Source organism: Spinacia oleracea, chromosome 2 (genome assembly GCF_020520425.1).
Source record: "Spinacia oleracea cultivar Varoflay chromosome 2, BTI_SOV_V1, whole genome shotgun sequence".
Lineage (NCBI taxonomy): Eukaryota > Viridiplantae > Streptophyta > Magnoliopsida > Caryophyllales > Amaranthaceae > Spinacia > Spinacia oleracea.
The window spans coordinates 100,317,420-100,335,470 of NC_079488.1; the positions used below are offsets into that span (position 1 = coordinate 100,317,420).

The 18,051-nt window shown below is 43.8% G+C and overlaps 1 protein-coding gene across 5 annotated transcripts in view; it reads right to left on the reverse strand.

Moving 5' to 3' along the window:
- Positions 1 to 18,051, reverse strand: part of LOC110788985 (serine carboxypeptidase-like 16) — a 65,624-nt gene that overhangs the window by 13,503 nt on the left and 34,070 nt on the right. For 3 of the 5 annotated variants that reach the window (XM_021993627.2, XM_056837490.1, XM_021993626.2), the window contains one exon: positions 14,419 to 14,493. In XM_021993627.2, the coding sequence (XP_021849319.1) occupies positions 14,419 to 14,493 (75 nt within the window). Of the gene's footprint in view, positions 1 to 6,627; positions 7,800 to 14,418; positions 14,494 to 18,051 lie in introns of those variants that run through there. The other 2 variants (XM_056837488.1, XM_056837487.1) reach the window with 2 other exon arrangements.

An 18,051-nucleotide genomic window follows, 5' to 3' on the forward strand; every position in this document is an offset into this window, starting at 1 on the left:
CAGCCAGGCAAAACAAACAAAAAAAAAAAAAAAAAAAAAAAAATGAAATCAATCATAATCATCACCCTTGGAAATGGAGAGTACGCAGTCAGATTCGTATAAGAGAAGCAAAAAGCAGGCCTCGAAAGCAACCCCACAGAGTACGCAGACGACAAAAACAACAACCCCATTGAAACCCACGCTATTCTCGGCAGAACCAATAATAACACCCGTCAATGACCAACCCACCCCCCAGCTAGAGAGCCAGTCGGTCGTCAGCAAAACTACGACTGCAGCAACACCCTTGCATGTTCTGGGATACTCAGTCGAGGACGACGACTCAGAAGAAGAGCCCAAAAGCCCAGCCCAGGACGATACGCAAATGCCGTCTGAACTCGCCGGTCAGTTCTCGGAGGAACAGTTGGCTACAGCAAGAGCGGTGATGGCCGCGTTGTCGGCCTTGAAGCCAGCAAGAAAGGCAAACACAGAACCTGTACCCAGGACAGTCATACACCAGACTGCAGAAACACCAGTCGGCGAAAAACGGAAGAGATTGCCGATAAGAAACCTATTCGGAGAACAGATCCTAGTGCAACAAGAACAACACCCAAATACAAACCAGGCGATTGCTCTGCGCAGTCGGCCGGAACCCATGGTCATCGAAGAGACAAGAGAAGCACCCCAGAGATACGCGTCGCGCCGTTACACCATCCAACCTGCAAACTCCCCCCTGTGCGCGGACATTCTGGAGGAACCAATGGAGAAATTGAAGTTCCCACTCTGCAAGAACGACGGATCCACAGATCCGGAGGTCCACTGCAACACATTTGAGCAACATATGATGTTGTATACAGATTCCGACGCCATGTGGTGCAAGATATTTCCCTCAACACTGCTGGGAGTGGCATCCGGCTGGTATAAGGGACTACCAAAGGGGTCGGTATATAATTACCGACAGTTAGAAACAGAGTTCATGCTACGGTTCATCAGCCGGCAGCAGAGAAAGAAAACGTCGGGAGAGCTGATGGCAGTCACCCAGAGAAGCGGAGAATCCTTAAGAGATTACCTCACCAGATTCAACAACGAGTCCACCAGCATACCAAACTTGCAGCAAGAGATAGCTGTGGTGGCCCTGATGAGAGGAATGAACCACTGCGAGTTCAAAAAATACTTGGGAAGAAAATCCTTCACCGATTTGGGAAGCGCACTGATAAAGGCCCACGAATACATCAAAAGCGACGAGCTGATGACAATCCCAAATCACTATCAGTCGGCACAGACCAGAAATGCCGCACCAAGGCCGGTTCAGCCGGCGCAGCAGAATCAGAACAGGGGGTTCAGAAAGGACGAACAGAGGAAAGACCCAAGAGGGAGGGATTACCAGAAACAATCAACCAGCATATACCCCACATTCCACGAATACACTCCATTGAACGCCCCAAGAGCCGCGATTTACAATGTCAACAAGAACGAAAACTGGAAGAGGCCTCCACCAATGAGCGACAAACCCCGACCACAGTCGAAGTACTGCGCATTCCATGATGACTGTGGACACTATACGGAAAACTGCAGAGATTTGAAGGATAACATCGAGGATATGATCAGGAGAGGCTATCTGACACAATATAAAGCCCGACAGAACAACAACAACCAACAGAATAGCAATTGGCAAAGCAATAACACAAACAACAGATTACCATCCACCCAAACACCGCTCCGAATAGAGCAGAAAGCACCAGAAACCAGTCGGAATGGGGAGGCTAGAAACAGTGGCCAGAAGGGGCCGACAGTCTGGGTCATATCTGGAGGACCATGCCATGGAGGAACAATCAGTGGAGCCGGCAGAAGTCTGGGCGAACACCGCCACCTGGTAAACTACCACAGCACCATAAAATGGCCGGCAACCCAAGTCATGCCAAATATTTCATTCACCCCAGACGACTGTCGCGGAATTATATACCCTCACGACGATCCACTGGTTTTGGGCCTCGAAATAGCAAACTTCCCAGTGAAACGAATACTGGTGGATGGAGGGAGTTCAGCGAACATTATCTTTTGGGAAGCCTTCGTTCAGCTGAAAATAGACGAGACAGAACTCACACGAGTCAACTATCCTGTGATGGGATTCTCCGGAGCCACAGTCTTCCCGGAAGGTAGCATCAGACTACCAGTGCAGATTGGAGAAGGTAGAGCCGCAAGGGACCTAATGGTAGACTTCTTAGTAATCAAAGTGCCTGCTGCATACAACGTAATAGTGGGCCGGCCATTCATCCACGATGCACAAGCAGTGGTATCAACATACCATCTAACTATGATATACATGTCTAACTTTGAGAAGGCTGAAAGAATCCGAGGCAGTCAAGATTCAGCAAGATCATGCTACTTGACGGCATTAAAAACACCAGGCCGACTGACCCCATCTAGGAATATAGCGAGAGAGGCAGCAATGAAAAGACCGGCAAAGGGTCAAGCCCCAAGATTGGGGGGCGAGTCATCTCTTTTGCCCAAGAAGGAGAAAAGGCAGAAAAGGGAGTCACCCACAATCGAAAGCATCGAAAAGGGGACTTCTCTACCTAGGGTAGAGGCCGGAGGAAGGTCAGAAGAAGTCGAGCTGGTAGAAGGAGAAACTGGCAGAACAGTAAAATTAGGAACCGACATTGACCCCCAGTTGCGGGTAAACATGATCGGTCTGTTGAGAGAACATGTGGATGTGTTCGCATTTTCCGCAGACGAAATGCCCGGTATAAGCTCGGAGGTAATCGAGCACCGACTGAATGTCGACAGAGCAGTCAGGCCGGTAAAGCAAAAGAAAAGAAACTTCTCAACAGAAAAAAATCAAGCAATACAGGAAGAGGTAGAAAAGTTGTTGGCAGCAGGATTTATTGAACCATGCGACTACCCAGAGTGGTTGGCCAACGTCGTAATGGTTAAGAAGTCAAACGGCTCGTGGAGAATGTGCGTAGATTTCACAAACCTTTATAGAGCATGCCCAAAAGACTGCTACCCACTACCAAGAATCGACAGGCTAGTCGACTCCACATCTGGCCACGCGCTGCTCAGTTTCCTTGACGCATTCTCCGGGTACCACCAAGTCAGCCTCGCAAAGGCCGACAGGAAAAAAGCAGCATTCATCACTGAGGGGGGAGTATTCTGTTACAAGGCTATGCCGTTTGGGTTAAAGAACGCTGGGGCAACGTACCAAAAACTGGTCGACAGAGTGTTCCCAAACCAAAAAGGCCGCAACATTGAAGTATACGTCGACGACTCCATAGTGAAAAGCAAATTGGAGACCGATCATTTAGATGACCTCAGGGAAACGTTTGAAACTCTGCGCCGTTACCAAATGAAACTAAACCCCAAGAAATGTGTGTTCGGAGTGAAATCGGGGAAATTCTTGGGTTTCCTTGTCAGCGAGAGAGGCATAGACGCAAACCCAGATAAGGTAGAAGCGATACTCAGTCTGCCTCAACCAAAAAGCATCAAAGATGTACAAAGGCTGACAGGAAGAATGGCGGCTCTGACAAGATTTGTTAGCAAATCAGCCGACAGGTCGATTCCATTTTTTAACACTCTTAAGCAGAACGGAAAATTCCGGTGGGGGGAAACCGAGGAAAGGGCCTTCGAGAAGGTAAAAGAACATCTTCGTGCTTTACCGACGATAGCCAGGCCGGAAGAGGGCGACAAGCTACAATTATATGTGTCCGCTTCAGCCCAAACCGTTGCTGCTGTACTAATCAGTGAAAAAGACAAAATCCAGCAGCCGATATACTTTGTCAGCCACATTTTGAATCCGGCAGAAGCAAGATACTCGCTGATAGAGAAAGTGGCCTATGCAGTCCTGATAGCCGCCAGAAAGCTCAGACCATATTTTGACGCACATACCATACAAATTCTGACGAACTTTCCACTAGAGAAGGCTTTGCAAAAAATGGATACAGCCGGCAGACTGTTGCGATGGGCAATAGAGCTGTCGGAGTACGATCTTGAGTTTCACCCGCGCAATGCAATAAAAGCACAAGCTTTGGCTGACTTCGTAGTTGAAGCATCCTATCAAGAAGAGGAAACCAAAGCAGAATCCTGGAAAGTATCAGTAGACGGTTCAGCCGCTCAGTCGGGAGCGGGAGCCGGCGTTGTCATGATCTCTCCGACAGGAGATAAGTTCGAATACGCAATAAGATTCACTTTCGCAGCTTCGAACAACGAAGCAGAATATGAAGCAGCCATTGCAGGGGTACATCTATGCTTGTTGGCAGATGCCAAGAGGATAGTAATGACAACGGATTCTCAGTTGGTGGCAAATCAGTTTTCGGGAGAGTATGAAACAAAAGAGCCGTCAATGCGGCGGTATCAAGAAAAACTGAAGACGCTGACAGCGAAGTTAGAAGCTTTTGACATCGAATTGGTCCCCAGAGCGTTGAACACTGCCGCAGACAGCCTAGCAAAACTGGCCAGTTCGAAAACAATCGAGCTCAGTCGATCAGTAATGATAGAAATCATGCACAGAAGGAGTACGGAGGAAAAAGGAAAGGAAATAATGGCCATCACGGCAAACAAAGAGTGGTACGATGATATCTGGGCGTACAAGACGACTGGAGTTCTCCCGGCCGATATCAGGGAGGCAAAGAAAATCAAAAAAGACATCTGCTGGTACGTCATATATCAGGGGCAAATCTATAAAAGAGCCTTCAGCCTCCCCCTGCTGCGGTGTTTGACGGCATACGAATCCGCAAGGTTAATCGAAGAAATGCATGAAGGAATATGCGGAAACCATGTAGGAGGAAAAACACTTGCTTTGATCTGCCAAAGACAAGGTTACTACTGGCCAACCATGCTGGAGGACGCACAGAGCTACGTCAAGAAATGCGAAAAATGCCAGCTATTTGCCCCAGTAATACGTATGCCAGCAAACGACTTGATGCCCATTTTGAATCCAATCCCATTCGCCCAGTGGGGAATGGATATCGTGGGACCCTTCACAACAGCCTCAGGAGGCAGGAAGTTCTTGATTGTTGCCGTCGATTACTTCACAAAATGGATTGAGGCCGAGCCGGTAGCAAAAATAACAGCCAACCAGGTACGGAAGTTCATCTGGAAAAACATCATAACAAGATTTGGAATACCGACAGCAATAGTATTCGACCACGGATGCCAGTTCGACTGCGAACCTATACGAGCATTCTTGGCAGACTACCGGATCAAATTCGCATATGCCTCAGTCTGCCACCCGCAGAGCAACGGGCAAGCCGAGGCTGCAAACAAACAAATACTCGTAGCCCTTAAGAAAAAGTTGGATGAGTTCAAGGGCAAGTGGGCAGACACAGTCCCAGAGGTTCTATGGGGTAACAGAACGACGGTTAAAGAAGCAACAGGAGAGAGTCCTTTCAAACTGTGTTTCGGATCAGAAGCAGTCATACCGGCTGAAGTAGCACTACCCACCTTTCGCATCCAGCATTATGAAGAACAGGGAAACGACAGCTTACTCAGACACCAGCTTGATTTCCTACCAGAGGTCAGACTGCAGGCGGAAATTAGGTCGGCCGCATACAAAAACAGAATGAGCAGGGCCTACAACAAGCGAGTAAAACATAGGAAGCTGGAGGTAGGCGACCTTGTACTCCGCCGGACGGCAGCAACCGGCAAAGCTCAAAAACAAGGAAAACTGACTGCAAATTGGGAAGGGCCCTACCAGATATGGGAAGAAGTGGTAGCTGGATCATACAGACTAATGGAGATGAATGGAACACCGCTGAAGAACTCATGGAACGCAGATACTTTAAGAAAATTCCATGTGTGAAGTTGTATGAAAACATGATGTAGTAGGGCCGACGGTGCCATATTTTGAAATCTAATATATGAGCTACAACTATATTCCAGGGAAACTATACGGCATAAACAAAACGAAGTAAAAGGTTGAGCACATTGGCTCAGTCAGCAATGTTGCAAGATACGACAAAACGAAATAAAAGGTTGAGCACATTGGCTCAGTCAGCAATGTTGCAAGATACGACAAAACGAAATAAAAGGTTGAGCACATTGGCTCAGTCAGCAATGTTGCAAGATACGACAAAACGAAATAAAAGGTTGAGCACATTGGCTCAGTCAGCAATGTTGCAAGATACGACAAAACGAAATAAAAGGTTGAGCACATTGGCTCAGTCAGCAATGTTGCAAGATACGACAAAACGAAATAAAAGGTTGAGCACATTGGCTCAGTCAGCAATGTTGCAAGATACGACAAAACGAAATAAAAGGTTGAGCACATTGGCTCAGTCAGCAATGTTGCAAGATACGACAAAACGAAATAAAAGGTTGAGCACATTGGCTCAGTCAGCAATGTTGCAAGATACGACAAAGCGAAATAAAAGGTTGAGCACATTGGCTCAGTCAGCAATGTTGCAAGATACGACAAAACGAAATAAAAGGTTGAGCACAATGGCTCAGTCAGCAATGTTGCAAGATACGACAAAACGACATAAAAGGTTGAGCACATTGGCTCAGTCAGCAATGTTGCAAGATACGACAAAACGACATAAAAGGTTGAGCACATTGGCTCAGTCAGCAATGTTGCAAGATACAACAAAAAGAAATCAAAGGTTGAGCACATTGGCTCAGTCAGCAAAGATTACCATACGGTAAAAGTTAAAATCTAAATTTGAGCACATTGGCTCAGTCAGCAATGATGCAAGATACAGTAAAAATTAAAATCTAAGGGTGAGCACATTGGCTCAGTCAGCAACGAGGCAAAATACGACATAAGCATATGCAAGGGTTGAACACATTGGCCCAGTCGACAAGAGGCAAGATGCAATATATAATAAAATCAAAGGCAAAACGACGCCATTACGTGACAAATTGAATAAAAACAAACGGATAATCCATCAAGTGCATCACATAGGTTTTAAACAAATACAGGGACGACAGCCACCACCCAAAAATAACTAAATGCGGAGTGAGTAGCTGCTAAAAGGCACAAACATACGCCTCAGACGGCGCAGCCAAGACGACAATAACGTTCTTGAAACAGTTAACACACGGCAAAAGACAAAGTGCCACAAACAGCTAAAAGGTACCAAAAAAGGAAATTGTTTATAAGTTACATCCGCTAAATGATATTCAAAAGCTACCAACAGACATTAACAAGTATGAGGCCGGAAAAAACTGTTGGAAGAACCACAAGAAGAGCCTGGTGATGACTGCCAAGACCGTCAAGCTGAGTAGTCTGCATCACTCCAGTAAGCAGACTCGGGAATCTCCCTGTCGGGCAGAAGGCGAGGGTCAGCATTCTGAATGACGATGTCTGGGAAGGTCTGGGTCTCCATGCCAGTCGGATCAATATGGCCACCCTCTTCATAGGATCCCTCCACCTTACCCCAGGCATCCTCAGTCAGCGTCAAGGCTTTGACGGCACAACGATGAGCTGCAGTCCACCCACCATTGTAGCGCCCCTTCATCTCCTCGCAGTAGAAGTCAGACTTCATGAATTTCTGCACAGCCTTCAGCGCCACAGCCTTGCGATCATCCTTAGCAGCTTTCTCAGCATCTTGGGCCGCCTGCAGCGCCGCATCCAGCTTGATCTGCAGCTCAGCCGTCTTCTGCTCTTCGGCCGTCAACTTGGCTGGAAGAAGCTCTAGTTCAGCCTTCCTATTGCCTGCGGCAATAACATCCAGCTCAAGTCTCGCAATCTCCTTCCGGCAGTCACCTTCAGTCCTGACCGATTCAGCAAGGTCCGTCTGAAGCTTCTCTTTCTCAGCTTGCGATCGTTTTAAACGACGCTGATAGCTCCGATAGCACTCCACAAGCTCGGTAGCAGATTGCGTCACCTGAGGAAAGTAAAATCGCTCAGAGCCGAAAATAAAAGCAAGTATAAAAAACAAGCAAGTCAAAGAGGGAAGTAAAATACCGAGTACAGGTCATGCGTCAACTGTGCAGCCGGCGTCTCAATCTCCTGGGGCGTACCGTCGGCGGGTGTAACAACTTGGCGCAGAGACCGGTAGCCCAGTGTACCTCCGTCTTTAGGACGGTCAAAAAGGATAGACTCACCCCTCAGAACATCATTCTGCGGCTGCCAGTGCTCTTCAGCATGACCGGGAGCAGCGGCTAGACCGGCAAGAATATCCGGAGATAGCACAACAGTTTTGTCCTCGATGAACCCCCCAGAACGAACTATAACCCCATACTTAGAGGCCGAGCTGGCAGACCGGTTCAGGGAAGGGCTATGCCTCGACACAGGCGCATGATGGATCGGGTCGCTAATCAAATCGCTCAACACCTGCTTCCGGTTCAATTTGGACAAAAGGTCAGCATCCAAAATCTCAACCGACTGAGCAGGCTGTTCAGCAATCTTCTTTCCAGCGCCAGATGTCTGCAAGGGCTTGTCGACGCTGGCGTAGACGTCTTTCACCTTCTCCTGCGCTGTCTTCGCAGCGTCATTTTTTGACCGTTTGGGAGAACTGGCCTTCGCCTGGCTGGAAGACCTCTTCCGAGTAGCATGTCCCCCCCGACCGGTAGGAAGAGAAGCAAACCTGCCAGTAGTCATTTCGTCTTGGGCTGAGGATGTAGCCTGGTCAGCTGCCGGAACCTTTGTTCGAACAACGCGAGGAACAACACCTCGGTCCACAACGGCAGAAGGAGTCACAAAGCTGGCTGACCGACCACGACAAGCTTTCGCGCAGAAAGTAGAAACAATGTAATATTTCTCAGCAGGACCCGCCGGACACTGTTCAGCAACCCTCCAATTCTTGTCAAGGCCGAGTGAAGCCTTGTTTAAAAGATGGTGCCCTAAGAAAAATAATATAAATAAATAAATAAATGAACGAGGAAGTCAGAATTTTTTTTAACAAACGCAACACGACACAACAGAGATCCAAGAAATATAAACAAATACAGCAGATAACGAGTGCAGGCAAACAACTGCATTTACCAAGGGGATGTGTAGGTGCAAGACCGACTGCGCCCAAAGCGGCAGGACTAAGAATATAACCGGCAGGAGGAAGCCAAAAAGCCGGCAAGGTTTTAGGCTTAGACAGCCCAACGTCAACATAGTCAACCAGCAGCCTGTCGTACGCACGTTGCTCTCGGGGCCCAAGGTCGGCTTGGTCAAATTGTTCCATCCTAGGTTTAGGCTGGTAGAATGTACGCCGAAGGGGGTAATCTTCGGGAACAGCCATGAAATAGAAGTGGTCCTTCCAGTCCTTGCAGCTGGAGAGCCGGGGGCTCACAGTCTGACGCTGACTCTTGGTAAAGATCGTCCACCAGCCGGTATCTTTCCCATCACGCTTCAGCCAGTGCAGTTTTTTGAAAAGGTTGAGGGTCAAGGGCCACTGTTTGAATGAAAATAACCAAGTGTACGCAACCAGATTGCGAATAACTATGGGCGATAATTGAACGAGGCCGACATTCCAGGCCCGCAGAACCTTCTCAATGAACGGGTGCAAGGGAAAGCGCAACCCATAGTCGAACATCTTCGTGTATACAACAACATGACCTACGGGACAGTCGGCCACCGTTTGCTCTTCTTTCAGCACAGTCAACTTGTAGCCCTCAGGTAAACCCAAAAAGCGACCACCAACCTCAGAATGCCGGTTGGCAACGGCCTCTTTTACAAAGTCACTATCTATCTCAGTGGTGAGGGCAGCAGAATCATTAGGAGGAGGGGCCGGAACCAAGAACGCGGCAGCCTCACCTTCGAAATTCACATCGGCGTCCAAGGCCTCTTCTTCAAACACTTGCTGCAAAATCGCAGCATCCTCCTCATCTTCATCAGAGTCGGCAATGGGCGGCGCCCTTAGCCCGGGAGACCCAGACTCAGAAGACTCCAGTATGGAGTCGCCAGGGGTGGAAGGCACATCACCACTAACGGCGGCATCAACCTCACCCGCATCATGGACGGCAGGATCCTTCCCGGCCCGTCGATTACTTGTAGACGGTTCGGCGTCTGACGGCATGACCCTAGAAACATATATATTGCCGATGTTAGTACCGTACTCCCCAAGACCAGAGCCGCCAGGCTGAGTAAATTCCCGATAATCCCGCAAATGGTACCTAACCGAAATCGGATCTACGTCTAATATCGGCTCCCCAGCCGGCACGTTATGCTCATTCGGCCTAAGCTCTCTCTCCATTCGTGCCCGCAGGCCATGTAGCTGTTGTGAGCGAGTAAACTGAGCCGCAGTCATGGGTATAAAAGGGCCGGTAACAGGATTCCCACCCATAAACTCCGCAAAAGGAGGTGGCGTGTTCGATTTTACCCCCCACCCAGCATTCTTAGCATTACTACCGGCCGTATTCCCGTCCATATTTAGTTCTATACCAGAATCGCTACTTGTGTCTGACAGATCTATCACGTTACTAACCCCAACCCTACCAGTCATGTTTTGGCTACCCCCACTCAAAACGCATGCAAGCAAAGAACATAAACACCCGACAAAAAGAGAAAGTAAGACCAGAAACCGTACCTAATTCTGGAAATTCACTCTCAAACAGCTGCAAAGTCCCTCAAACAACCCAACTGAAAGAGCAACACGAGAAAATCAGACAGCCAAACCTTAACAAAACAGCAGACAACCTAAAAAAAAAACCAGACTAAGTTCAAAACTTACCAAGAGAGACAACCAAACCCCAACGGAAAAGTACGGCAGGAAGAAACGGACAAAAATTAAGAGGAAAAACAAGAGAGAGAAAGAGAGCAAATTGGCAGCGCGAAAATTGGCAAAGGAAAATAAGAAAGAGCGGAAATGAAGAAAAAAAAGAAGAAACGGTTATTTAAAAGAACGAAAGGAAGTTGAAACGACAAGAAGCAGATCTGGGCGGTTGAAAATATCACAACTCCCCACACTTGCCGGATGGCCGACACGTGTCCAAAACACTTTTCAAAATCTCCCGCCACGCGCATAAAGAAAAATGAACCGTCACCACGTGTCAGTCAAGGGGGCTAGTCAGCCTAATAAAGTCAAGGGGGCTAGTCAGCCTAATAAAGTCAAGGGGGCTAGTCAGCCTAAAAAGTCAAGGGGGCTAGTCAGCCTAAAAAGTCAAGGGGGCTAGTCAGCCTAGAAACTCAAGGGGACTAGTCATTCAAAGAAATCAAGGATAACAGTCAGCCAAGAGAATCAAACACAAACATGGGCAGCCGGCATACAAAAAACCTTCCACTTAAAGCAATCAATCCTTGTCCTAATGGGGGCTAGTCGTGACATCAGAACAAGTATTGAGCTAAAAACCGCACTGTAAAACAACCATCTACAGAACAATCACACCCGTGGGGTGTTGATCGTCCCCGAGGGGGCTAGTTGTATAGGGGGCTTACCCCAGCTTTCGCTTTTTTCTTTTTATCAGAGCAACTACAGACCGTAAAAACCAGCTGTAGTCACTCTGAGGGGGCTAGTTGTACGGGTAGCCCTACCGGTATGCCGGTAGGACAACCCATAACAGCTGTAACATAGACATATACTCACAAGAAGCACCAAAGGTGCAGTCGGCATCCAGGGTTTACAAACCCAGTCGGCAGTTCTCTGACATCATCTGCCTATCAGAGCCGAAAGGGAGGATCCGGAACCAACGGGTAATAACCCGGGTCCTCCGTACAAATAACCCGTCTATATATACGGACCCCCATCAATGCCAAAGGTACGCAATTCCAATCCAATCATTCTTATGAGCATTTATTACAGAGCTACCAGCATAATCTGACTTAAGCATCGGAGGGGTAATTCTCGGATCACCCCCGAGGCTAGTTAACGGCTTCACTGTGCAGGATCCAGTCAGCAACCTCAGTCGGGAGTCAGTCATCCTTTTCCTGTTCCGAGTCCGCCGCCGGAACACTTAGCACCATTAATTTTGGGATGGGTGGGAATGGAAATGGAGCTTCTTATGGAACCGCGAGTTACGCCCACAAGACATCCAAGAACATGAAGCCTTGCTACAGACCATTAGTTCGGCTGCCATCTCACCCCTTGATTCTGACCACCTCTCATGGACACCTCACAAAGTGGGTGAATTCTCAGTGAAATCTTTTGTCCTAGAGCTTGCAAAAACCGGAGCACACCCCACCTTTGATGTGATCAAAGGCTTATGGCGAGGTCTTGTACCACATAGAATTGAACTGTTCACCTGGTTGGCCTTGCTTGGTAAACTCCACACCAAAGAAAAGCTTGCTAACATAGGTATAATCCCACATGCTGCAAGTACTTGTGTACTGTGTGACTTGCGCACCGAGAACATCAATCATCTCTTCATTCACTGCTCCTTCTCATGGAAGGTGTGGACTTGGTGGCTCAATCTATGGGAACTAGAATGGACAGTTCCATCCACATAAGAGAGGCTTATGATCAATAGGTATCGCCCTCCAGAGGCACTTTCTTCAAAAAAGTCTGGACCACAAGTTTCTTTGTAATCATATGGTCAATATGGAAGGAGAGAAATGCCCGATGCTTCGAAGATAAGTCTACCTCCCTAGACCAAACACAGGTCCTTGTGCTCCTACGCTTATCTTGGTGGATCAAAGGTTGGGATGACACCTTCCCCTACTCTTCCAATGAGATCCTTCGAAACCCCTTGTGCCTCAATTGGTCCCCCAGTATGCTGCCAGGCCCGAGGAAAGCGCCAAACTCGCAAATGATAACATGGACACCTCCACCCCAGGACATTCTAAAATGGAATGTAGATGCATCCCTTAATCCTGCTCTCTCAAAATCAGCAATTGGAGGTGTCTTGAGGGATCATACCGGGAAATTCGTGTGCCTTTTCTCAAGCCCAATACCCCTCGTGGAGATTAACCATGCGGAAACACTAGCCATCCATAGAGCAATAAGTATCTCGCGCATGGCTGAGCGTACAAAGAACTCAATCATCATCATAGAGTCCGACTCTATCAATGCAGTCAAGTGGTGTAATGGTGAGATCAAAGGGCCTTGGAATCTCAACTTCACAATCAATTTCATCAGGGGAGCACTTACTAAAGGACCGAGCATCTCTGTAATTTATAAAAGTAGAGAATCCAATATGGTTGCTGGCTCTATGGCAAAGCAAGGGCTTAAATTACGAGGAGGGATGAGTTCTTAGCCTGGCTCTAATTGTCCCTATCTCCAATGTTTTATTGTATTATGTAACCGACAATTCATGTCCATCTAATATAATAAAACAGCAAATTATCAAAATTTTTTTTTTTTAACAAATTAGAGAAGGAAGTCATTGAAGTATTATTTTAGTTCATTATGATCAACCATTAGTTTAATAACTTAGCACTTAGGTGTCCGCATAAAATATCGATAATACACTTATAAAAATTGTTAAAAAATATATAAAAAGTTAGAAAATACTTGCGTATATATCAGATTTTTATAAATATCTGCACGCATCTACTAATTAACGTTTTAACTCCATATCTAGCTTTGTTAAAAAATGTTATTACAAAATGTCTTGCACATACTAACGTGGTAACTTTTACCCAATTTTTGGTAACTTTTAACATATTTGATTAACTTTTATACGAAGTATTACATAATTTTTATCATGGATAAACATTTTAAAGTGTTATATATTTACTTTTAACATTATTAGTGATTTTGAAAAAATAATTTTTATTAAAACGAAAAATTATCATACAGAGTAGTTAACTTTTACACTATATCGGGGTAACTTTTAAATTTTTTGACTTAACCTTTACTCCGATGTACAATCGTTAAGACCTATTGCTTGAAGTATTAATTTCTTCTTATTTATATTATTTTATCATCGTTGTATAAGTAGTTGTTTTCATGTAATCTTATCACGTGCATTAGCACGGGCACATACTAGTTAACTTTTTTATAAATACTTCATCTGTTGCGCAATATATGCCCTATTTTTACTACTCCGTACGTAGTATGTAATTAGTCTACAATTAAACTCTACTCATCAGAAAAATATGACGTGGCACGAATTTACGGGTGAAATTATTGTGTAATGTGCAATGTACACTGTGCATCAATTCGAGGAAATAGGGAAAAAAACAAGCACTAAAACAAACGCATTTTTCACATACAAACGTCATTTTTCACATAACAAGCATAATTTTATTGTTGTGTTTTGTCATTAAGTGTTTTGTCCTTTAGTGTTTGTCTTTAGCATAATTTGTCGTTTTTTGGTTGAGATGTATTTTGTAATACATATCTGACATTGAAATTTACTTCCTCTCAATTCAAGCACAAATATACGAGTTAATAGGAGATATATACAGAGTAGTTATTTTTTTTTTTTTTTTTTTGACATAGTACAGAGTAGTTATTTGCGTCACATTTCTCTAGCTTTCTTAAAGAATGATAAAATTCACATTTCAATAATAAAAAAAAATGTTTCAATTGTGCAATGTACTTCTAGTTTATCTTTTTAAATGGTAAAACCGAGTATAATGTACGTAATTCGATCAACATTATATCAACAGAATGAGAGGAGAAAATATATTACCCGGCACCACATTTCTGGTGAAGAATCGACGCATTTGGGATCCAGGACATAGTCATTTACTATTGGATTACATAACTGCATAGGCAATACATTTGTCAAGTTTAATTTAGAATACGTATATACAGTACACTCGAATTTAAGGAGTTTTTCTAAAATATATTCAGATATATTTGATCAGCCATAATAAGTTTAAGGAGTTTTGCTAAAATATATTCAGATATAGATCAGCCATAATAATTTACTTTTAGATAAGTTCAGACTAACATAATATCAGATAGTTTCAAGCACATATGAGTTTATTTCGTGCTATGTACTAAATATGTTAGATAAAAATGAGATTATATAAGTTCAACTTGCTATCTTTGGGTCATGATATAAAACTATTTCAAGGCACCAAGCTGGCACGACAAGCACCGAAGTTCACACAATTGTTCTTTGCTAAAGATGCCATGGTTTTTTTATCTGGGCAACTGAGAACTCGTGCTCGAATATTGGCGACATCCTAGACCGATATTGCCGAATTTCATGTCAATAGTTTAATCTTGCTAAATCGTTTATCAAATTTAGCCCTAATACTTCGCTTCCGCTACAACAACTTTTCAAGTCAATTCTGCGAATGTCATTGGTTGTAAATTTTGGGCAACACTTGGGAGTGCCCATTGATTTTATAGGCCTAAACATTCTCATTTTAATTATTTGATTGATAAGGTTGGTGACTTGATAACATCATGGAATGGAGTGTTACTGTTCCAGGCACAAAAGCCAGTTCTGATTAATTCAGTCCTCGTTGCTACTGTTTCTCATGTAATGATGAGCTTGGAAGTACCAGGGGCAATTGCAAATAAAATTGATTCTATGATTGCCACTTTCTTGGACAAAAGGGAATGCACTGGGTTCGTAGGAATATTTGGCATTTACCTTGGGGGATGGGAGGCTTGGGCATCCGACGACTGTCAACAATGAATACAACTTTTTTGATGAAACAAGTGTGGAGGATGCATCAGAATCCTCAACTACTACTTTCAAGAGTCTATGCTGCCAAAGACAAATTTGGGTTGATCACTGGAGTGCTGAATACTTGTCGAGGTCGTGTTTCATGGGGAATGTGAGGTCTTCGCCGAGCAGAAAATGTTTTGCTTCAAGGTTGTGCTTGGAAGATTGGGGATGAGAGCTATGTTATGGTTGGGAATCATAGTTGGGTCTTTGGTAGGATCCCAGTTTTTGCTTCTCATATTCGACTTTCAGATGCTAAATCATGGAAGGTAAGTCACTTTATTCAGGGTTTCCATTGGAATGCTTCTCTGGTTAGAATCTCCTTTGAAAATTTGGATGCAAATTCTATTATGTCAGTTGAATAACCATTTCTACCTACGCCAGACCGTTTGTATTGGACTAGCCACAACACCGGAAATTTTACGATTAAAACTGGTTATGCTTTTTTGCGAGAAGTTGACATACAACAGGTAACATTTTCTGGCCTGGATCAGAACAGGTTTAAACCTTTTCTAAAGTTATTATGGACCTTGAAAATCCTTCTGCAATGGAAATTGTTCATTTGGAAACTCATAGTTGAGGGGATCTCGGATAAAGAAGACCTAGAACGCCGGGGAGTTATTTTGGTTACGACATGCGACTTTTGTAGCAATCATTGTGAAGACGCACAACACATTTTCCGCATGTGTAAGTTGGCTCGAGATTTGTGGAAGAGTAGTATGCTAGGCATATTCTCAAACTTTAACGAGAATCTATCTCTTCAGGATTGGATTCTCAACTATATCCATCTTTTTACTAGCTTGGATGACAAGTTAAGTGATAGAGTAATCACTTTTATTGCAACTTTGCGGGCTTTATGGGTTACGCGGAATGCAAGAGTTTATCGCTCAAAATCTGGGGATATTCCAACGGTTCAAGTGCATGTCAAACTAGCTTTGGAGCAGTACACTACCTTCACCGGGAAAGAGAACGGAAATTTAGGTTTCCTTCATCCTCCAGAATATGCTCTCAATTACCTTCGGGTTTCTACTTGGCAGATATAGGTTTGGAAATTTCACCTATGCCTAATACGGTTATTCATATAGATGGAGCATGTAACAAGACTATTTCAAGAGCTGGTATGGGTTGGGTTCTTCAACAACTAGTTATGTCATGGACTGGAATTAGCGGGGGGTCGTGACTATTGTTTAGGGCTTTCAACACCACAGTTGAAGCAATGACTTGTTTGCGGGCTCTTCAATGGGCAAAAGGTTCCTTGTTTGATAACATTGTTCTATATACTAATTCAGCTACCTTGCTCTCTTACTTGCAAGGACAAGTTGTTCCAAATATCCATCTCACATGGACAGTGAAAGCTATTCTAGATATGGGTAAGAGTTTCAGAAGTTGTATGGTCAACAAAGTTTATCGAGATCTGATCCAACATGTGCATGATCTAACGAAAAGAGTAGTGAAGGAAAGATTGCATTTTGTCTCACCATTTGGTGTTAAGGTCAGATGGTTAATTTTTACTTGTTTTATTTCTTATTTCTTTATCTATGTAAAAAAATATATATATATATAGATGCATGTTATGTTCCCTCAAAAAAAACATATTACATGCATGTTGTGTTGTGTCCAAATATATTGAACAGCGCAGAGAGTCAACGTATATTTTCACTTCTATGTTCAAAGCATATAGATAACATACGAAGTATATGTTATATACTCCCTCATTTCGATTGATGCATCTTGAACTCTTGTACTATTTATATACAAAGTACGAAGTGTATACTAATTTTGACTTGATTTCATTCCTAACTAGTTTTTAGGCCCGGGCGATGTCCCGGGGTACTACATTAATAACATTAACGTTTACTTATATATAATTTTTTGTAATGATAACATGAAACATGTAATAGCTTAGTGGTAAAAGCTTTATTGTTTAAACTCAAGGTCATGAGTTCAAACCTTACACAAACCATGTTTGCCATTTTTTTTATGTAGATGAATATTGCATGGAGAGAATGAGCCATAAGCAGAGCGCCACGTGTCACGTACACTTTCTTGTAAACGCCTTTTAATATATAGTATAGATAGATAGGTAAAAACTAAATGTTATTATGTAAAATGTTGTTTGATTATTCATAATGTTGATTTAATTTTCACATGTAATACGTACGAGTACGAGTAGTATACAATTTTTCTAACTTAAATCTATACCTAGTACTCCGTACTTAAAAAAGGAAAACTGTAGATTGTTGGATGACACGTATCACCCCATCTTTCATCCATACATTTGTTTTTTTTTTTTCAATATTTCATTTGTTGTTTGTTATACGAAATATTTTACGGCATCAACACATCATGATCATCTCCCTCTTTAACACTCAATACTTTTTTTTTTGGGGCAAGTAAAGAAATATCATCTCCCCCTTTAACACTCAATATTAATTCAGGCATTCAATTTATTTATTTCGTTACTTAAATATCGCATCATTTATTTTTTTTACACTATTAACACTCACCTTTAATTGGTCATCTTTTGTGATTTATACGTAAGGAAAATTGTAGTCATGTGAGATCTTGTTAAATCCGTGTCGACACATATTTTCTAAACATCAACTTTTATAATTTTTACTTCTACGAAATTCGAAATAT